General features: G+C 42.9%; 1 protein-coding gene across 4 annotated transcripts in view; it reads right to left on the bottom strand.

Annotated features, from left to right (window-relative positions):
- The window catches only part of rbfox1 (RNA binding fox-1 homolog 1), a 294,065-nt gene that overhangs the window by 120,579 nt on the left and 150,519 nt on the right, over nucleotides 1–22,967 (bottom strand). For 3 of the 4 annotated variants that reach the window (XM_041816737.1, XM_041816739.1, XM_041816741.1), the window contains exon 1: nucleotides 15,088–15,215. The exons of the other annotated variant lie outside the window; for it this stretch is intronic. In XM_041816737.1, the coding sequence (XP_041672671.1) occupies nucleotides 15,088–15,183 (96 nt within the window). In that variant the 5' untranslated portion in view covers nucleotides 15,184–15,215. Of the gene's footprint in view, nucleotides 1–15,087; nucleotides 15,216–22,967 lie in introns of those variants that run through there. 4 annotated transcript variants of the gene reach the window in all.

The following is a 22,967-nucleotide window of genomic DNA, read 5'->3' as shown; positions in this document are numbered from 1 at the left end:
ATTAAAATAATAACAGAATCAGAATCAAGCAGCTGCTGTTAGTGAGTCAGTAAAAGTCTGTACAGCTGAAAACTATAAACCCACCTCCTCTTAGAATAGAAAAATCTCCAGCAAGGTAAAGGATGATCCTACTGAATATGACTGAATTACATTATACATGTCAATAAATTAGAAAATATATTTACCCTCTTATTTTATTATGCAGGAAAATTTAAGCAGGTTTGCAGGAGGGGGGTCCCTGCCTGGGGCTAATAATAGAGAGGGCCCACTATGGTGAAGTTTGAGAGCTATCAGCTGATTCAGGTTAAAACTGGAGTAAATGTTTAGTCTTAGTGTCTGAGATCAGGAACAGTTGGAGGAGAGGAGCTGTCCGTTCAGCACTGCCAACACTACAGATACAGTGTTAAGGCAGGATAGAGAAAAAGGAGCTGTCCTTTCAGCACCACCAACAGTACAGATACAGTGTTAAGGCAGGATAGAGAAAAAGGAGCTGTCCTTTCAGCACCACCAACAGTACAGATACAGTGATAAGGCAGGTGAGAGAGAAAGGAGCTGTCCTTTCAGCACCACCAACACTACAGATACAGTGTTAAGGCAGGATAGAGAAAAAAGAGCTGTCCTTTCAGCACCACCAACACTACAGATACAGTGTTAAGGCAGGTGAGAGAAAGGAGCTGTCCTTTCAGCACCACCAACAGTACAGATACAGTGTTAAGGCAGGATAGAGAAAAAGGAGCTGTCCTTTCAGCACCACCAACAGTACAGATACAGTGTTAAGGCAGGTGAGAGAGAAAGGAGCTGTCCTTTCAGCACCACCAACACTACAGATACAGTGTTAAGGCAGGTGAGAGAAAAAAGAGCTGTCCTTTCAGCACCACCAACACTACAGATACAGTGTTAAGGCAGGTGAGAGAAAGGAGCTGTCCTTTCAGCACCACCAACACTACAGATACAGTGTTAAGGCAGGATAGAGAAAAAGGAGCTGTCCTTTCAGCACCACCAACACTACAGATACAGTGTTAAGGCAGGTTAGAGCTATGGGTTACAGACAGTAAGTCAGGATACTTTCATTCATCATCTAAACTTCTCTACTTCATCTGTTTAACATTTTAATTTAAAAAGAAGAAATCAAATACCTAAGTATGGGCTCCATCCTCTAGGATCTCACTCTCTGGGACAAAATCTTTTGTTCCTCTCTGGTTCATAACACAATGATTTGACTCTGCAGACGTTTTCTCAGAGAAAGACTTAATTTACCCATGCTGGGTAAATATAGGTCGTAGTGCTTCTGTCATGTATCACAGCCTCTCTGATGCTCAGGAATGCTGCTCTGCTAATCTGTGCAGCCATATGTTAAAACCACAGAGTCACACATGTCACAGAGGTGATGTCAGATATGAATGTGGTCGGCCCTGAGATTCTGACTTAATCAGAGGCGTACCTTTTAGAAACACAGTCTGGAAACCTCTGATATATCACACCATAGGTTATGTCTGAATTCAAATCATACCTTATTGTGTATTGTATTATATCATATCATTATAAATCATGTATTTAAATGTACTGCACAGGTATCCTGTTATAGTGCTGTATCTTATTGTATTATACCTCATCATGTTCTACTATAGAATAAAGTACTGTAGGGATCAGGGGTGTAATGGTACAGAAACATTCTGGTACAATATGTACTTCGGATCCGGAGTCACGGTTTGGTACGTTTAGCCAATCATATCCTGTCTTGTTGTCTGCTATCATATTCTACAGGTCATTGTTTCCCGAACACCAGGGACACACAGGAGTTCTGTTTAAAGCCAGCAGCTCCAGGGACATTAATTCATTATAAAATCTTCCATGTTCACGCACACAGCCTCAAACTAAATGAGTAAACCCGCAGCTTTTCTACCCGCTGACTCAGCAGGCTGATAGCGGCACACCTGCCCATGTTATACTGAGCAGACGAGTTCAAATGATCCTGTAGGAGCTGACACCGACCCTGAGCTGCTCTCAACCCTCTGTTCAAAAAACACAACAGAATAAACACGTCTAACTCCATCTGACAGACATGTTTGAGTCTGTTCCAGAGGCTCAGAGCTGCAGCACGGGCCGAGGTTACACCCCACAGCCAGCTCACACCACCACCCACTGATGCAAAAATAGAAACGTGATTTAATAAAGCTTCTAAAGCTCAGTTTCTGATCTGAAAGTGTTCACACAGCTGCACATCTGCACCCTTAAAAGGGTATGCACTCAGTGAAGAGACCCCAAAGATCCCTGAGGAGCTGTAGCTCTACTGAGACTTCTACACAGTACTGAACCCAGCCTTTATCTGCCCTAACCCTAACCCTAACCCTAACCCTAACCCCAGCACATGGAGCCTCATAGACCGGACTATGTAGACTGATATAAGACCACTGCAGCTCTACATCTGAGTGCTTAAATCTAACAGACACAATAATAGAGACAGCTTTTAGATTTACTTCCTGTTACAAACATGTAGTGGTGATAAATATGTAAATGTGAACATTGGCATGAAAAACTAACAAAATGTTCAGAGCTTTTAGTTTCTGCTCTCTGCTGCCAGAGAGATACTGGCTTCTCCTCCACAGCTTCCAGTCTCACAGTTTAGCTCTCATGCTTTTAAATGTTTTAGTGAGTTAATGAAAGTTTGAGAAACAGACCCAATCAGCCAGACGGAGTTTAGAGGAGGAGCTGCTCAGGGAGAGCTAGATCTTCAGGCTGTAGACGTTAGCTTTAGCGTGTGACGTAAACGGTCAGTTAGTAAAACTGTGGTGAGAAATCCTTCAGCATACGTGCAAAAAAGAAATCAAGGACTTTTAAAAGAAGCCAGCAAGAAAATGTCAGTGAGCTGGACCGACATCTGCTGGATGAGGAACAGAGACAGGGACTGTTCAGGAGTTTTTCATCAAACATTTATACTCAGAATTTCACATTTTTACCCCAAACTACCAGACGGACGGTTTGACATCTCCCATCAGAGCAGATATTTCACATCCATCAGGGCAACACCCCATACATGGTGTTTGAGAAGGACAGAACCTTTCAAAATAAAACTCAGAGGGTGATTGGATGAACGCTCTGTCACATTTATTCTAGGCCAATCAGAGCATGGATGAGGAGTAAACTACATAACATCTGCAGTCAGCTGTTGTCAGGATCGTTCACCATCAGTGGAGCCAGGCGGTAAATTAAAGTCTGAGGTCTGCAGGAGAAGAGCAAACATCTCTAAACCAGGTCTGATCACCGCTGCCATCGCTGTCACCCACACCTGTTTACACAGTAAGAGTCCCTTCTCCTTAACCACACCTGTAGCTCCGCCTTCTCCTCCTTAAATGATGCTGATTGGTCCAATCATTCTCTGACCAGGAACAGGTGAATCAGCTTGAAGCTTTGGGAGACGACCCATCATCTTTGTGAGGTTAGCTAACATCAGCACGAAACCTCTCTCCTCTGGAGCAGTGGTTCCCAAAATGGGGGTCGGGACCCCTGTGGGGTCGTGGGACTCAGGATACGTTCCAAAAAATCTAACAAAGAGAAATGTAAAATGATTTAAAGTGGTTAATTCATCCATAATCCTTATAATGGGGTTTATTTTAGATGAATCTACAGCTAGTGGGGGAGCTTCTTTAAATGTACATTTGTACACGATGCTGAGTTTCAACCATCTCCAGAGACGTGGGGGTCTCTGGTCTCTGGCACTGTAATTTTGGTGGTCTGGGTGAAAAGTTTAGGACCCCGCTGCTCTGGTGATCTCTCCTCATGGACAGTCCCTCTCTAAGAATCAGACCAATCAGATTCTTCCATGTCCTCGTCAACCAATCATCCTGCTGAGGTCATTCTCACTTTTATAGCCAGTCTGTACCCTCCTCCACCCCAGCCACCTCCATCTGTATAATCAACATCCACTCCTCATCGCTCCACCACCAAATCCAGATCCAATAGTCTAGACTCCAAAAACCCCTCTAGTCCATCTAAACATCCTGATGGTCTGATCCCTGAGGATGTTTCACATCTCTACTTCATCCAAAGAGTCTAATAAAAACTCAGAGTTAGAAACCTCTCCTGGCTGAAACGTCAGGAAAGCTGATATGAACCCGTGTTTCTGGCTCAGTGTATTTCCTGTTCCTGTTCTGCACACGCTCAGTCCACCAGCCCATGCTTGTGTTCATGTAACGACACGCCAGAGCTGCACGGCTGGACGGAGAGGGAAATGGAAGAGAGAGAGAGAGGCTAAAGGGAAGGAACGTCAGGATCTTCTGCCTCAGGAGAACTAAAGAGAATCCTGTTTGACTCTGAGATTACAGACAGCTCACAGGAAACCTTCATTACTAAGTCACACTGATTTTCACTCAGTTTAAACTAAAATCAAAGTATTTAAAGCTTTGAAACAGCTCTGACAATAGGAGCACAGCTTATTTCTCTTGTATTTGCAGAGTTTGGCGTCCTCAGATGACACAGAGGGATGTGAGCGTTTCTGATTGGATTCATCTTTAGGGGAGAAATCCTGAAAACAAAGTCAGACTGAGCAGGAGCATCCTCCTCTCTCTCTATGCAGGTCTGAAGACTTTTAATCCGCTCTGTGAACAAGAGCTGCCTCTCAACCAGGACTCACGTTATCCTCCAACCACACACCAACACAGCGCCGCCACAGACACGCAGGCACGCAGGGCGAGGAGAGCGGTAAAACGCCACTTGTTTAAAAACGGGCCGGCTGCTGCTGGAGGACGAAAAACACAAAGAAGAAAGCTTTCAGAGACGTGGAAACCCGGAGTTTAGCTGAGGTTATCAGGAGGAAGCTGCCTCAGGAGGAAATCCTGGAGAATCAGGTTTAAAGAAGAAGCTCGGGGAAATCTCAGAACGTTCAGAATTCATCCATTATTCTAGAAAGCTCTGTTTCCTGTTATATCAGCCTTCAGTGGTTCAGCATCAGAAAGTCTGCCTCTCTCTGTTTATCTGTGGTTATTTTAAATATGGGGCTGGTGAGGCTGGCTGAAGTCTTGGCCTTCCTCTCTGACCACTGAAGGGGTCTACAGCTGATCTACTAAACCAGAGACACTCTGGAAAACCATCAGAGGAAGACTGTCTGAATGAAAGCAGACTTCCTTTCTGCCCACCTTCATCGTTTACCAAAGTTTTACATTTGTAGACACTGATGTTAAAGTTCTGCTCCTCTTACATGATCAGGGACAGATTTATCACATTTTTATGGGTAATCTCATGAGGCATTGTCACAAACATGATCAATCTTCTCTGATGCTGATTTAAACTCCTTTAAACCAATAAAAACACGGCGCCTCCGTGTCGACCCCGGACACGCTCTCAGAGAATCAGAGCTCGCCGAGGTCAGATCGCTTCACTGTGCCGTAAAAACAGAGCCGACGCCATCAGAGAGAATTTAGACCGACCATGGAGCCACTGTTGGAACGCTCGCCAACGTCTGTAATCCACAGCGGAGAGCGCTCGCCATCAGTCTGACATCCAGGATGATCTGCTGGACGAGGCAGCGCCGTTAAGTCACACATTGATCAGTTTAAAGCCAGACGTTTTTACTATCTGAACTCTAAAATGAACGCTGTACCGTGATGAAAGTCTCGTGTAAGACTCGTCTAGATATCTGCAGTTCATAGAAACGTCTCTGAAGGTCCAGATGATCCTGATTCTGGGCTAAAATCAGCCCCAGTGAAAAGGATCCATTGATCCGGCTCTCAAGGACAAGAAAAAACGATTATTCTACAATTTCCTGCCACCCAATCAGCTCCTTCAGACTTCTAAACCTCCAACGCTCTCATCGTGGGTTTTCTTAAAGCTGTGACTTTAAAAATGTGAACTTTCTGACTTTGGTCTCTGGTAAATTTAAACTTTATCGTCTCTAAACTGATGTTTTTATATCAACATATTATGTTTTTAGAGTGGCCCTCTAAAAAAGGGGGCGGGTCTAAAGTCTGAGCCTTTATGAATGCAGCACATGAGAAATGATGGAGAAGATGAGCTAAAGCGTGGTGACACAGTCTAGACCAGTCATCCTGAACTCTCTGCAGCGTCATGTGGCTCCTTAATGTCTTCATTTGAAATATTATTCACCAGAAAACCTTAAAAAGGGAAACTCTGACCTCAGGAACTACCGTTAATCATCACATTAACCAGTTAGTTTCCTACACCTCTACAGTAGCTTTAAATCAGTGATACTCAGTGTCTGGCTCTTTTGTGTTTTAATTTTTCATTTTATTCCCCCAGAAAATCTTAAAAAGGAGAACTTTTTTGCCCTTTTCACCAGTTTTTTTGCCACTTTTCATCCATTCTGCTAACTTTGCCATTAAATACCACTTTTTATCTACTTTTCGCCCAATTTTGGCACTTTTTTTTGCAACGTTTTACCCATTTTATTGCCATTTATATCCTAATTTTGCACTTTTTCCACTATTTTTTTCTCCCAGTTTTCACCCATTTAAGCTACCTTTTGTCATGAAATACCACTTTCTTCCTCTCTTTTGCCCATTTCAGCCACTCTTGACTCCATTTTAGTCTCTTCATTTTTTGCCACGTTTTGCCACTTTTGGGCCATTTTTTGCCACCTGTAACTCATTTTTTTGTAATTTCTCACCAATTTTTGCTACTTTCTGACCCCTTTTTCCACGTTTTCCTCCCCATTTTTGCCCCTTTTTATCCATTTTTGTTGCTTTTTGACCATTTTTGCCTCCTTCAACTTACTGTTATTGCTATACTTCAGGCTTTTTTTGCCACTTTTTCCCACTTAGATTGTGGCTCTTGGGTTGAGTAGGGTTGAGTAACGCTGATTAAAATGTTCAAACTTAATCGTCAACCTTCATTTTTTTCTCTATTTTTTTTTTACATTCTTTGCCACTATTAATCCATTTCTGCTGCTTTTAGCCCATTTTTACCACTTCTTATAGCACATTTTTAACCTTTATTACTACTTTATTACTACTTTTATATCAGTTTTAGCCACTTTGATCCTGCTTCTTTGCAATTTTTCACCCATCTAAGCTACCTTTAAATACCCATTTTCCCCACTTTTTCATGGCTTTTTGCCAATATTAGTCATGTTTCACTCTTTTTTCCTGCTTTTGACCACATGTAACTCCATTTTTTGTGTCTTTGCACCCATTTTTGCCATTTTCACCCTGTTTTCTCCACTGAATGCCTATTTTGCCCCTTTCCCCTCATTTTTTGCCACTTTTGCCAGATTGTGGCTCTTGCAGAGTTATTTTTCAACAGTTTGGCTCTTTAGGTGAGCAGGGTTGGGTACCGCTGCTCTAATCTCTCAAGTTCAGGTATTTTAGACCCTCCTGCTGAGCCACACTGATGAAATAACCCAGCTTCATCCAGGACTAAAAATCTAAATAAGAGTTTTCAGAAACCTTGTGAAGATGCTGAGGAACAAAGCAGCTGCAGCTCCCTGTCATTCATATTTCACTGACGCCCCTGTTTCTGATTCCTGCCGTTCTGAGGGAATATTGAAGGATTGATTTTCTGCAGAAACATTCATGAGAAGGAGAACATGTGAGAACATGATTAAACATCGACTGCAGCCACGCCGCCTCAGCGCGGGGACCATGGCTCCACTTTTCTCACATTTACGTGACGGATTATCGAGCTCTTCAGAAACAAGGAACGCCACGCATGTGTTCAAAAAATCATTGGATCAAAAAATAATTAATGTGTGCTGCTGTCTGAATCCCCCCAAGGCCTTCAGATGTATTCAAAACGCCTTACATGGACCGACTATATATAGCTTCAAAGACCCAGATTCACTACGGAGGCACGGCACACACACACACACACATACACACACACAAATATGAGCATGCATGCACACAAACATGAAAATGCACACACACACACCCAGACACACAAACACACAACGGTGAACACGCCAACACATCAGCAGAATCTGGAAAACTCACTGTGTAATCTAAAAACACAGGAGCACCCTGTTACACACCACACTACTGCACAAAAACACACACATTAACACACACATTCACACACTCACACATTAACACACACATTAACAGAGTGGCGGCGTACAGCCAGGGATGGAGAAGCGTGATGGAGGAATGAGACTAATGGAGGAAAGTTGCTTAATGACAAATCGTCAGATTGCAGAAGTCATTTTCTCGGCTCGTCTTTTCGCCCTTTCATCCCACGGCATCGTCGCTAAAATATTCCTCTGCTCAGGGCGTTAACTCGGTCACACTTTACATTCATCTACATCATCTCCCTCTCTTTCTCTGTTTCTCTCTTCTACATCATCTCCCTCTCTTTCTGTTTCTCTTCTACATCATCTCCCTCTCTTTCTCTGTTTCTCTCTTCTACATCATCTCCCTCTCTTTCTCTCTTCTACATTGTCTACCTCTCTTTCTTCCTCTCTTCTTTCTCTCTGTTCTCTGCAGACGCGGCGGTAAAGGCCCACAATGCTGATGTTGCTCAGAAAGTGGGTCATAAAAACACACAGCACGCTGGCTGACTGCACACACTCTGACTGCAAACACTGAGAGAAAAATAAAGTCAAAGTGAAACTACTAAATCATGAATCCAGCAGCTCTGCATGTGAATGCTCTAATGATGCTTTAATGGCTCTAAAGATTCTCTCTGCTAGCGAGCACGCCTCACAGACAAGTCAGCTTCTCTTCCTTATTTTAGATTCAATATAAAAAGGCCAGCCTGCTAAAAAAGGAGCATTATTAAAACAAGCAAAACACATGAGGACAGCACCTGAAGACACCTGAACACACCTGAAAACATCTAATCATTCCTGAACACTCCTGAAACACCTTACAAAACCTGAACACTCCTACACACACCTGAACAAACCTGAAAATACCCAAACATTCCTAAACACACCTGAACACAACTAAACAAACCTGAAAATACCCAAACATTCCTAAACACACCTGAACACAACTAAACAAACCTGAAAATACCCAAACATTCCTAAACACACCTGAACACAACTAAACAAACCTGAAAATACCCAAACATTCCTGAACGGACCTGAACACTCCTTAACACACTTAAATACTCCAGAACACACCTGAATACCCCTGAACACACCTGAACACCAAATAACACCCCTACACACTCCTGAACACTCCTGAACACACCTAAACACTCCTGAACACACCTGAACACCCCATAACACATCTAAACACTCCTGAACAGACCTGAACACTCCTGAACACACTGAAATACTCCTGAACACACCTGAACACCCCATAACACCCCTGAACATTCCTGAATACACCTGAACACACCTGAGACCCCTGAACCCTCCTGAACACCCCTGAACACCCCTGAACACTCCTGAACACTCCTGAAAATACCCAAACATGCCAGAACAAACCTGAACAAACCTGAAAATACCCAAACATGCCTAAACACACCTGAACACATCTGAAAACACCCAAACATTCCTGAAAACTCCTGAACACACCTTAAAAAACCTGAACACTCCTACACACACCTGAACAAACCTGAAAATACCCAAACATTTCTGAACACTCCTGAACACTCCTTAACACACTTAAATACTCCAGAACACACTTGAATACCCCTGAACACACCTGAACACCAAATAACACCCCTACACACTCCTGGACACTCCTGAACACACCTAAACACTCCTGAACACACCTGAACACACCTTAACACCCCATAACACATCTAAACACTCCTGAACAGACCTGAACACTCCTGAACACACTGAAGTACTCCTGAACACACCTGAACACCCCATAATACCCCTGAACATTCCTGAACACACCTGAACACCCCTGAACACTCCAGAACACTCCTGAACACCCCAAACACCCCTGAACTCACCTGAACACTCCTTAACACACCTGAACCCCTCTGAACATTCCTGAACACACCTGAACACCTCTGAACACTCCTGAACACCCCTGAACACTGCTGAACATACCTGAACACTCTTGAACACCTCTCAACACTCCTGAACACACCTGAACACACCTGAACACACCTGAGCATCCCCTGCACACTCCTGAACACCCATGAACACCCATGAACACCCCTGAACACCCCTGAACACTCCTGAACACTCCTGAACGCCTCTGAACACACCTTAACACTCCTTAACACACCTTAACACTCCTTAACACACCATAACACTCCTGAACACACCTGAACACTCCTGAACACACTCCCCAGAAGTTCTGAGTGATGTTATTTGTCTTTCTAGATATTTCTCCCTCCCAGAATCGTTTTAAATAAATCATCCACACGCCCGTCTTCTGTCTCAGAATCATGGCTTCCAACCACATCTGTCACTTCCTGTTTCAGAGACTTTCATTCATGATTTCATCAGGCTGTCACAGCGGGGTCAGAGGAGGATGCTCTAACTGTAAAAATACACATTATCATCTACACCAGGCTTAGATAGTTTTTCTGTTATCTATTCATTTTATACAAACCTCTGACTGCACCATCGTCATATTTATCATCATTTAAGTTTTCTCAGATCAGCTGATGTCAGCATCTCTGAGAGTTAATGTGGCTGCCATACTCATCTATGTAGAAACAGTAGAAGGAAACCGCAGAGATCACGACTGGTGAGCTGAGACAACATGCATAAATAACTAAAAGCAGTTGAAAGCTCAGAGAAATCTGTGCTGAGGAAAAATGCAGCGATGTAAGAATAAAAGAAGCTTAAAAAGGGAGAAACAGGATTTAAAACTCAGGAACTGAGAGGGGACAGCAGCACAGGTATGTTAGAAATCAGTCAATGCTTTCATTTTCATTTCATTTCATTGGGGGGGGGTCTGCAGAGTGTAAACACAGCCATCAGCAGCTCTCTAACAGGCAGCGAACCATCACCGTCTCTCTGACGCTCAGTAGAAATGAGTAAAAACCCTCATCCAGCAGAGCCGTCTGCTCTGTTTACATGTTTCTAACAGTTTTAATAAATGTCTGATTGATCAGAAACAGATCAATATCAGTGACACACTCCAGAGTAGAGGTGTTTAAATATGGAGGAGCAAAACTCCAACAGTCAGAGATCGTCCTCTCTGAGGAGAGAGAGGGAGTGATAATACACCTGAAGATAAAAATAGATAAATTCATCGTGTGATCTGATTAGAGGTGATGAAAATATCACTAAACTCATCTTTTATTGATCATTTATCACTGACACAATAAACATTCTCATTTATGATTCATAGAAACAAAGAGGTCCTTCACTTTTATGTCTTTAACCCTCTGAGCTCTACTTTTTAACCCTTTAGTCTCTCCTGGACTTTTTGTCTTAAAAAGCTTCTAAGTCATCAACCCTGAGGTCCAGAGTCACGCTCCAAACAACCTTTATTCAGGACAACCGGGGCTTTAAGAGCGTGTGTGCTGCAGCGATGTCACTGGAATTTAGAAGAAGTTATAAAGACAAAAGAAAAAACTCAACAGAAATTAAAACTATTTAACACAGTAAACATCAGTGACGGAACTTTTAACACAAATTTGTTCTTCCATCTCTTTGGGACCAAAGAGTGAGAAAAGTTTAAAAATATTCACATTTTTACAGACAAGTCCTTGTGCTTTTGTGAATGAGAGTCATTATTAAAGCACTTCCTGTCTGCAGAGACTCAGAGAGACACGTCACGGCCTCTCTGTGTCTCTTTCTCTCTGTCATGACTCATTCAGGCTCTCTTCTTCAGTTTCTAAGTCTGTGCACATGCTCTGTTCGGCAAAGCATGATGTGACAATGGAGCAGCCTGCCATTGGCTGTCACAGCCCAGTTGCAATGCATTCTGGGATACAAACAGATAATATGGCGGACATCATTAGCCGCTAGCTGCAGGAACAATTGTAAAATTGATTAAAAAAAATCTGATAGATGTTTCTCATATATTTTCTTTTACAGTCAGTCCATGTGATAATTCTACTTAAAGAAGCCAAGATGAGAACTCCCGATGTTACAGCGCCCCCTACAGCCCTGGAGTCTGACTCAGGAGCTGAAGCAGAACCAGCCTTTCCTGCTGTGCAGCTTCTATTGCATTTACTCTCTCCTTCACACTTCTGAACGACGGCTGAGCTACGTGGACAACTTCCACAGAACACCATGGCTGAGAGGCTCCTAGTGTAGCAGAGACCAGAACAGAAACATGGACTAATATCATCAGGATTCAGAGAGGATGAAGGGAGAAAAACCACATTCACTATCAGAAAGGTACTTCTGCAAACATTCAGGATGATATAAAATAATACAGAGTCTCACATTTCCTCATTCTTCACCTGTTAAAGTTCTAAAAGCAAACCTGTCATATTCAGAGTCTGAAATCACACAGAGATTTAACTGAACCTCCAAACTCTTTCAATGAGAAACAGAGGAATCCCCCTGCTGGTGGAGAACTCAGAAACATTTCTGCTGCTGGAGAACTCAGAAACATTTCTGCTGCTGGACCATTAGAATCAATAATAAAGGAGCTGAAGGAGCAGCAGGGTGAGGTCAGGATGGAAACGCCTCTGACTAAAGAAGAGACCGCGAGCTAAATGTGATCACAGCTCAACGCTGCGGTCAGACCAGGAGGAACAACACGGATAAAACATGCTAGGGCTTGGCAGTTCAGACAGTTTTTAAGATAGACGGGTGAGCTTTCAGATAAATGTGCTATATGTCTGATGGAGTCTTTGGTGATGGTTTCAAAGTATGAGAGCGATGTGAGAAGATGGTTAGAAGAGTCCAACACTGGGGATGTCTACTCTTCATTATCAGTGTTTAGTTGCAGATTCATGTCGGCTTCAGACGGCTCATCTTCAGCTTCATCCTCGTCTACAGGAGTCACCAATGTTTGTGCAGTTTCTATATTTTTATAAATTTATATTTGGTCCTTTTTATACGAGCAGCCGTTAAATAACAACCTTTTTTAAAAGGTGGGAACAAGGAAGGAAGGAAACCCTTACTCCTCCCCAGCTTCAGCTTTTTGTTCCAAAGTTGCCAACGTTTTTGTGCAATTACAGCAATGCTCTCTGTCTGCAGTCAAAACTATGGCTGACATCAGTATTCTTATTATAGATGGGCTTTTTCACACACTCAATGATTGCAATGATAAAGAGATTATCAGTATAAAACTCAGCCACAGCAGGGGCCGGATTCTGGATTCAGGACTAACCTGAGGGCCTAACAGGGTCCAACCATAGACTGTCAGCCTCAATTCAGCAGTAATAAAATATGACAAAACTAAGCACTGATAAATGATTTTGACATTTAAAAAGTTAAAAAGATCAGTTTATAGGCTCACAGTCTGAGAAAAGCACATTTTAGGTTCAAAAAAGATCAGAAATCATGTTTTTAATGATTAAAATATTAGAAAGAAAGTCAAAATCATGAGTTTAAAAGGTCAAAATATGAAATAATATTTGTCACCATGAAATTAAAAGTCAAATATGATTTGATTATTTAAATTGTGAGTCTAAAAGGTCAAACTATGTGATTATGAAGTCAAAGTTTGGAGTTGAAATATGAGATAAAATACAAAATAACTGGTTAAAAAGGTCAAAATATGCATGAAAATGTAATATTATGAATCTTAAAGCTCAAAATATTAGATGAGAAGTCAAAATTATGAGTGTAAATGCTCAAAGAATGAAATTAAAAGTCTGAGTCCTGGTTGTGAGATGCTAAATTGAAAATGTGAAATTAAAATACAAATAAATTTCTTCTCTCACATTCCTGACTTCTTCTCTAAATATTTTTACTCCTTACTTTTTCAGATTTTGTGACTTAACAAGGAAATCTTAAATCATCAGGATAAGTTCACATTTTTATGGTTGAGTAAATCTGCAGAGCTCAGACTGATGGGACAGTTAGAGCAGAAATATCAGATCATCTCAGGGGCCGGATTTAACTGTTCCACGGCCGGATTTGGCCCCCAGGCCTTGAGCTTGACACCCCTGGTCTAAAGCATTGCATCAAAATAACAATAATGAAAAAAAGCCTTGCTCCAAACCTCCTTACTGATGTTGCCAGCGTATTTTTACAGCGATGCTCTCTGTCTCTGTTATAATCTAGAGCTGAAGTTCCTGTCAGAGATCAGCGTCGATGATCGCATCCATGAAGACTTTATCATTGTTAAGTGTGGTATCAAAATTAAACATGCTCCTCTTCTACTTACACAGATGTTGCCAACGCATTTGTGCAATTACAGCAATGCTCTCTCTCTCTCTGGTAGAAACTAGAGCTGCAGATCAGAGTCTCTCTAAAGATTCGGTTTCTGACACAACGACGGCAGAAATGAAGACATCATCAGTTTAAAGCGTTGCATCAAAATAAAAAAGCCCTTGTTCCTTTTCCACTCTTCCAAATGTTGCCAATGTATTTGTGCAATTACAGCAATGTTCCTGATGATGATGTGCAGATTTCTAAAGCTTTAGTTCTCTTTGATAAAACTCAACATTAAAATAAATGTTGTTTAAATAGATGGTATTAAAGGAAACCCTCACCTCTCACCACTTCCAACCCCTCTCCAAACGTTGCCAATGCTTTTGTGCAACTGCAGCAGTGTTCTTCTTCTTTGGTGAAATAAACAGAGGAGGATCTGTGGGGTTTGATGCCATCCTCATCACAATAACAAAGGAGGGATCATTTTTAGACATGAGTCAGAAAGTAGTGAGGGGAATCTTTCAGCACCTCTTTTTCTAATGTTGCCAACATGATTGCAGCTCCAGCAGAGCTGTCTCTGAAACATCAGACTAAGATCAGGGAGTTCTGTTTGCTACTGATGACTGAAATAACAGAGCTGTGGACAACAAATGCTTCCTGTGCAATTTAGAGAGCATGTAGGAGTTTGTCTGCAATATTTCTGACATTAAAACATCACCAACATTGTTGCTGTTCTTACTGAAATCATTAGTTTATAACTCTGGTAGACCCTTCACTGGAATAAAAACCCGTTCATGTAGAGTATGGGAATGCAGCTAAAAATACTCTCTGTCTCTGGTTTTTCCTCCAAGTTCCCAGCTCCACTTCTTCTCTGCTCCAGCAGCATCAACACAAAGGCACGAGCAGCACGCTCCTAAATCACACAAAGACTGACTCACCTGCTGTAAATACATGAAGGTGAGGGCAGCGCAGGACAGCTGAGGACAGGCGTCCACGTTGGGTAACGCCACGCATGTTCCTCCAGGATGCTGCATGTTCCTCCGCTGTGACAACACAAACCCCCACAACCCCGCAACACAACACACAACCTGCTCCGAGAATCAGCACAGAGAGAGAGAGAGGGAGGGAGGGAGGAGAGAAGGATGGACGAGAGAGAGAGAGAGAGAGAGAGACGCAGCTTCAAAGGAAGCAGCAGCAGCCGGTCCCGGGCGATCAAGACCTGAGTGTTTCTGCTCACAAGAAGGCGGGACGAGAGAGAGAGAGAGAGAGAGAGAGAGAGAGAGAGTGCTGCAGTGACTCACAGAGAGCCTGTGTTGCTCTGACTCAGTGTGGCGCCGCTCGTTGGAGCGTGATGGAGGCAGAGCATCGTCCCTGTGTGTTCCTAATGTGTGTGTTGGTTTCTGCAGAAAATGCTGATCTCTCTCTCTCTTTCTCTCTCTCTCTCTCTCTCTCTCTCTCTCGTTCTTCTGATGAATTGAAGTTCTCTGACAAGTGTTACTCGGGGCAATCGAGGATGCTGACTGCAGCCCCATAAACTCTCTCTCTCTCTCTCTCTCTCTCTCTCTCTCATTTGCAGATTTCACTTTCTGACCCAACAAAAACAGCACACAGAAGAATCTGACCTTTACGTCTGAAATCAATTAAACAGCGCTTTAGGACGGTGAAGTCAGAGCAGATTCGCTCACAGTAGCTCCGCCTCTGACAGAATGAATGTGGTATCTACGTCTAAGGGTGTTTTTAAGATTTGCTCTGTCGCTGTCTTAGAGTGTTTTCACATGAGGGATGGTTGTTTGGTACCCCCTCTCCTCTCCCAGCTGGTCTGCTTTCACATCAGTAACACCGCTCAGCGCCTGAGCAGCGCACTAACGTATGATTACAGTCTGATAGAGGTGGGGGTCTGAATGTTGACGGTTCGGGAATCCACCAAGACAAAGACAGCAGAGACGATCTCCTCAGGTCATCACTGAGCGATGACTCTTTATCCTTCATGTGGACTCTGGAGTTCATCCTGATACTGTTAGGGGTCTAATGGTTTTGGTTTAGTCCCAGACCCATTTAATCAACCAACGAAGAAGAAACAAGCAAAACAAAACACATGAAGAAAAGTCAGCTGCAGAAGCAGAGGAGCAGAGAGAGCGCTGGCGTCTTCCTCTGAAGACTTCTCCGCTGTTTTAAAAATCCTCTGGATGTGGAGGCAGAGAGGACTTTAGCGAGGCTAACACATGCTAGCATGAAAACGTAGACGTGCAGAGGTAGAGAACAGCGTGGATGTAGGCGCTCTGCTTAGACCAATCCTGGGTTCCCTTCAGCTATCCTGCAGTCCTTCAGTCACAATGACACACCCCTTAGCTCCACATATCCACGTCGATCCTTCAATAACCTGCTCACTAACAGCTGAGACCCCGTCATAAATACCATACTGTAACAGAGGCTCATTTCATAATTCTCAGGAGATATTAGACATTTATTCTGTGGTTCTTTTGCACGTCTATCACAGGTGGGCCTCCATAAAACTGAAGGATCAAACTGCAGCTACGCTAATGTTAGCTTAAAACCAGTAACCTAGAACTGGGCCTATAGATCTGTGACTCTCTGTTCCTTACTGAACCGTCCTGAACCTAACCTGGCACGCCATCCATGTGGTCAACCTCTCACAGACGGCGTTTAGGAAAGGGCGGAGCCTTTGATAAAAAACTGGGAGGGTGATTGGATAAACAGTCTGTCTGTCACATCCTTACGGGCCAATCAGAGCAACAAAACACGTGATGTAGCCGCAACCGAGGAGTAAACTCCATAGAGCAGTGGTTCTCAACCTTGGGGTCGGGACCCCATCGGGGGTCGCGAGACACTGAGAGGGGATCTCCAGATGCCCTAAAAAACTAAGAATATTTTTTAAACTACACTGTTGCCACTTTACTCATTTTTAACCCTTTTTCAACATTTCTAAACATCAATGTTGTCCATTTCAGAACATTTTTGCCACTTAAAACCCATTAGTGTAAATTTTATACCCTTTCCACCACTTTTTTCTTCCTGTTTTTGTCACTTCTGAACCATTTCTTGCCACTTTCTGCCTATTGTTGCCTCAGTATTGCCACCAATAACCACTTTTTACACCCCTTTTTTAACCACAGTTAACCTATTAATGCCAGTTTATATCCATTTTTCACCCCAGTGAACCTACTTTCCCTCAATTTTTTGCCATTTCAGCCACTTTTTATTCCACTTTTACCACTTTTTGTACCCATTCTTGCCAATTTAATCAATTTTTGGCTACTTCTATCTAATTTTTTGCCACTTTTAACCCATTTATGTTCTTTAAAAATCCAATTTCAACACCTTTTCACCATTTTTTTGCCATTATTCACTAACTTTAGCAACATCTTTTACCCATTTTAAATATGTTTTTAACAAAAGTTATTCCATTTTAAGCTTCACTTCCCAATGGACCATGATTTTGCTGGCCCCCAGTTTGGCTGGATCCCAGAAACCTCCCCATTTATAAGCTGTTATGGGCAGCCTTGTCTGCACATGACTATTCTAGAATGTGCATGGCTCTGTTCAGCCACCGTCAGGTACAGTGGGGGTCCCCGGTCTCTGGCACCTTTATTTTGGGGTCGTGGGCTGAAAAGGTTGAGAACCACTGCCATAGGGAACTGTATAACGGTAACCATGGTGACTACAGACATGTCAGTACACGACGTTAGTGGTTTTTGAAAAGAAAAGAACTCACTGCTGTTCTTTGTTCTTCTTTTAACAAAGAAATGTCGTCAAGTTCTGATAAAACTGGTGCTTTAGCAGCATCCACGCTGATCTCTTCCTCCATGACTGCACCGGCCTCTTGTTGCTGCTTGTTTACGTTACAACCTCGCCACGCCTGAAAGTACTGCCCCTCGTTGCTGATTGGTCCTGTCACTTTCTTACCGGACCCAAACGGTTCAGATGAGAGCTTTGAAGATGGATTCACCAGTGAGAAACACAGAAAGGGGCGTATCCATCTGCTATGCAAGGTTATACTGAACCCTGACCTCTGAGAACCCGTACACCCCGGCTACAACACATGTAGTCTGGTCAGTCTATCAGCTCTGCAGGGTTACAGTACAATGACAGTGAATGCAATCCTTAAAAATCAAATAATCACCTTCAAAATCACCGTGAAAGTGCAACATGAATGAAACTATGGTAAAAAGCCCCTAGGGAAGAACCATCCACATCTCACATCCTGCTGCCATTACTGCACACACGTCTCTGAGTTATCAGGAACTTCTACACCATCTAAACCCTATATGCCATGTCTATGAATCAACATCCATAAATCAGTAATCATTAATCAGTGCTACAGACAGCTGATTGTCTGTAGAATGAATGACAGTCTGCTCTGGTTTCAGTCTCAGCTCTGTTTAGACAGCACTGTGCAGAAATGATCAGAAAGGAGCAGCCTTCAGAGTTTAATGGTCACTAATGTTCCCCAAAGACAGGAGCAGAGCCTTCCAGAGCTCGTCCGCTGGATTAAACTAAATCTGAAGTCTGATCTTCGTCCTGTAAGATGCACAGCAGAGTAAAGTCATGATGAGAGGAGCAGTGTGGACGTTAAAGGGTTAAGGGGATGTTTCAGCTCTCATTCATATCGCTCAGCCTGCAGCAGCAGCAGCAGGGTTTGGTGTTTTCCTCTCCCTCATCACTATTCCTCTCCTCTCTTCCTCTCTGCCCATATTTGGGTTTTCTGCTTTCTGTTTCCTGACAGAAATAGCTGCCGGTAAACCCAAGATGCTGGTTTCATAAGGTCCCCCCAGAATCCTTGGCGTGACGTCACACTAACGCTCCAACTTCCTCCTTCGCTCCAGCAGATCTCCCCCGTGTTTTCTGGTCCTGCCTCGCCTCTCTTTAATTATTATCTCATTAGCTTTTAAACTCCTCAGCTCAAGTCCGTCCCTCTTTCCTCACTGAGCTTCACTCTTCACATATGTGATCTTATTCCACATCTGCAGTCTGCCTCATTCTTCACATGTGTGCTTGATTCTACGTCTGCAGTCTGCTTTATTCTGCGTCCGCAGTCTGCTTTATTCTACGTCTGCAGTCTGCTTTATTCTACATCTGCAGTCTGCTTTATTCTACATCTGCAGTCTGCTTTATTCTACATCTGCAGTCTGCTTTATTCTACGTCTGCAGTCTGCTTTATTCTACGTCTGCAGTCTGCTTTATTCTACGTCTGCAGTCTGCTTTATTCTACGTCTGCAGTCTGCTTTATTCTACATCTGCAGTCTGCTTTATTCTACGTCTGCAGTCTGCTTTATTCTACGTCTGCAGTCTGCTTTATTCTACGTCTGCAGTCTGCTTTATTCTACGTCTGCAGTCTGCTTTATTCTACATCTACAGTCTGCCTTATTCTGCGTCTGCAGTCTGCTTTATTTTACATCTGCAGTCTGCTTTATTCTACGTCTGCAGTCTGCTTTATTCTACATCTGCAGTCTGCTTTATTCTACATCTGCAGTCTGCTTGATTCTACATCTACAGTCTGCTTTATTCTGCGTCTACAGTCTGCTTTATTCTACATCTGCAGTCTGCTTTATTCTACGTCTGCAGTCTGCCTGATTCTACATCTGCAGTCTGCATTATTCTACGTCTGCAGTCTGCTTTATTCGACGTCTGCAGTCTGCTTTATTCTACGTCTGCAGTCTGCTTTATTCTACATCTGCAGTCTGCTTTATTCTACGTCTGCAGTCTGCTTTATTCTACGTCTGCAGTCTGCTTTATTCTGCGTCCGCAGTCTGCTTTATTCTACATCTGCAGTCTGCTTTATTCTACGTCTGCAGTCTGCCTTATATTACGTCTGCAGTCTGCTTTATTCTACATCTGCAGTCTGCTTTATTCTGCGTCCGCAGTCTGCTTTATTCTACATCTGCAGTCTGCTTTATTCTACATCTGCAGTCTGCTTTATTCTACGTCTGCAGTCTGCTTTATTCTACATCTGCAGTCTGCTTTATTCTATGTCTGCAGTCTGCTTTATTCTACATCTGCAGTCTGCTTTATTCTACGTCTGCAGTCTGCCTTATATTACGTCTGCAGTCTGCTTTATTCTACATCTGCAGTCTGCTTTATTCTACGTCTGCAGTCTGCCTTATATTACGTCTGCAGTCTGCTTTATTCTACATCTGCAGTCTGCTTTATTCTACGTCTGCAGTCTGCTTTATTCTACATCTGCAGTCTGCTTTATTCTACGTCTGCAGTCTGCTTTATTCTACGTCTGCAGTCTGCTTGATTCTACATCTACAGTCTGCTTTATTCTGCGTCTGCAGTCTGCTTTATTCTACATCTGCAGTCTGCTTTATTCTACGTCTGCAGTCTGCCTGATTCTACATCTGCAGTCTGCATTATTCTACGTCTGCAGTCTGCTTTATTCGACGTCTGCAGTCTGCTTTATTCTACGTCTGCAGTCTGCTTTATTCTACATCTGCAGTCTGCTTTATTCTACATCTGCAGTCTGCTTTATTCTATGTCTGCAGTCTGCTTTATTCTACGTCTGCAGTCTGCTTTATTCTGCGTCCGCAGTCTGCTTTATTCTACATCTGCAGTCTGCTTTATTCTACGTCTGCAGTCTGCCTTATATTACGTCTGCAGTCTGCTTTATTCTACATCTGCAGTCTGCTTTATTCTGCGTCCGCAGTCTGCTTTATTCTACATCTGCAGTCTGCTTTATTCTACATCTGCAGTCTGCTTTATTCTACGTCTGCAGTCTGCTTTATTCTACGTCTGCAGTCTGCTTTATTCTACATCTGCAGTCTGCTTTATTCTACGTCTGCAGTCTGCCTTATATTACGTCTGCAGTCTGCTTTATTCTACATCTGCAGTCTGCTTTATTCTGCGTCTGCAGTCTGCTTTATTCTACTTCTGCAGTCTGCTTTATTCTACGTCTGCAGTCTGCTTTATTCTACATCTGCAGTCTGCTTTATTCTACATCTGCAGTCTGCTTTATTCTACGTCCGCAGTCTGCTTTATTCTACATCTGCAGTCTGCTTTATTCTACATCTGCAGTCTGCTTTATTCTACATCTGCAGTCTGCTTGATTCTACATCTGCAGTCTGCTTTATTCTACATCTGCAGTCTGCTTTATTCTACGTCTGCAGTCTGCTTGATTCTACATCTGCAGTCTGCTTTATTCTACGTCTGCAGTCTGCCTTATATTACGTCTGCAGTCTGCTTTATTCTACATCTGCAGTCTGCTTAATTCTACATCTGCAGTCTGCTTTATTCTACGTCTGCAGTCTGCCTTATATTACGTCTGCAGTCTGCTTTATTCTACGTCTACAGTCTGCTTTATTCTACGTCTGCAGTCTGCTTTATTCTACATCTGCAGTCTGCTTTATTCTACATCTGCAGTCTGCTTTATTCTACGTCTGCAGTCTGCTTTATTCTACATCTGCAGTCTGCTTTATTCTACATCTGCAGTCTGCTTTATTCTACGTCTGCAGTCTGCCTTATATTACGTCTGCAGTCTGCTTTATTCTACATCTGCAGTCTGCCTTATATTATGTCTGCAGTCTGCTTTATTCTACGTCTACAGTCTGCTTTATTCTACATCTGCAGTCTGCTTTATTCTACATCTGCAGTCTGCTTTATTCTACGTCTGCAGTCTGCCTTATATTACGTCTGCAGTCTGCTTTATTCTACATCTGCAGTCTGCCTTATATTATGTCTGCAGTCTGCTTTATTCTACATCTGCAGTCTGCTTTATTCTGCGTCTGCAGTCTGCTTTATTCTATATCTGCAGTCTGCTTTATTCTACGTCTGCAGTCTGCTTTATTCTACGTCTGCAGTCTGCTTTATTCTACATCTACAGTCTGCCTTATATTACGTCTGCAGTCTGCTTTATTCTACATCTGCAGTCTGCTTTATTCTACGTCTTCAGTCTGCTTGATTCTACGTCTGCAGTCTGCTTTATTTTACGTCTGCAGTCTGCTTGATTCTACATCTGCAGTCTGCTTTATTCTGCGTCTGCAGTCTGCTTTATTCTACATCTGCAGTCTGCTTTATTCTACGTCTGCAGTCTGCTTTATTCTACATCTGCAGTCTGCTTTATTCTACGTCTGCGGTCTGCTTTATTCTGCGTCTGCGGTCTGCTTTATTCTACGTCTGCAGTCTGCTTTATTCTACATCTACAGTCTGCCTTATATTACGTCTGCAGTCTGCTTTATTCTACATCTGCAGTCTGCTTGATTCTACGTCTGCAGTCTGCTTTATTCTGCGTCTGCAGTCTGCTTTATTCTACGTCTGCAGTCTGCTTTATTCTACGTCTGCAGTCTGCTTTATTCTACATCTACAGTCTGCTTAATTCTACATCTGCAGTCTGCTTTATTCTACGTCTGCAGTCTGCTTTATTCTATGTCTGCAGTCTGCTTTATTCTGCGTCTGCAGTCTGCTTAATTCTACATCTGCAGTCTGCTTTATTCTATGTGTGCAGTCTGCTTTATTCTGCGTCTGCAGTCTGCTTTATTCTACGTCTGCAGTCTGCTTTATTCTACATCTACAGTCTGCCTTATATTACGTCTGCAGTCTGCTTTATTCTACGTCTGCAGTCTGCTTTATTCTACATCTACAGTCTGCCTTATATTACGTCTGCAGTCTGCTTGATTCTACATCTGCAGTCTGCTTTATTCTGCGTCTGCAGTCTGCTTTATTCTACATCTGCAGTCTGCTTTATTCTACGTCTGCAGTCTGCTTTATTCTACATCTGCAGTCTGCTTTATTCTACGTCTGCAGTCTGCTTTATTCTACGTCTGCGGTCTGCTTTATTCTGCGTCTGCAGTCTGCTTTATTCTAC

This window comes from Cheilinus undulatus, linkage group 21 (genome assembly GCF_018320785.1).
Source record: "Cheilinus undulatus linkage group 21, ASM1832078v1, whole genome shotgun sequence".
In the NCBI taxonomy this organism is placed as follows: domain Eukaryota; kingdom Metazoa; phylum Chordata; class Actinopteri; order Labriformes; family Labridae; genus Cheilinus; species Cheilinus undulatus.
The sequence above is the reverse complement of the archived record's forward strand: the minus strand, read 5'-3'. Positions and strand labels throughout refer to the sequence as shown.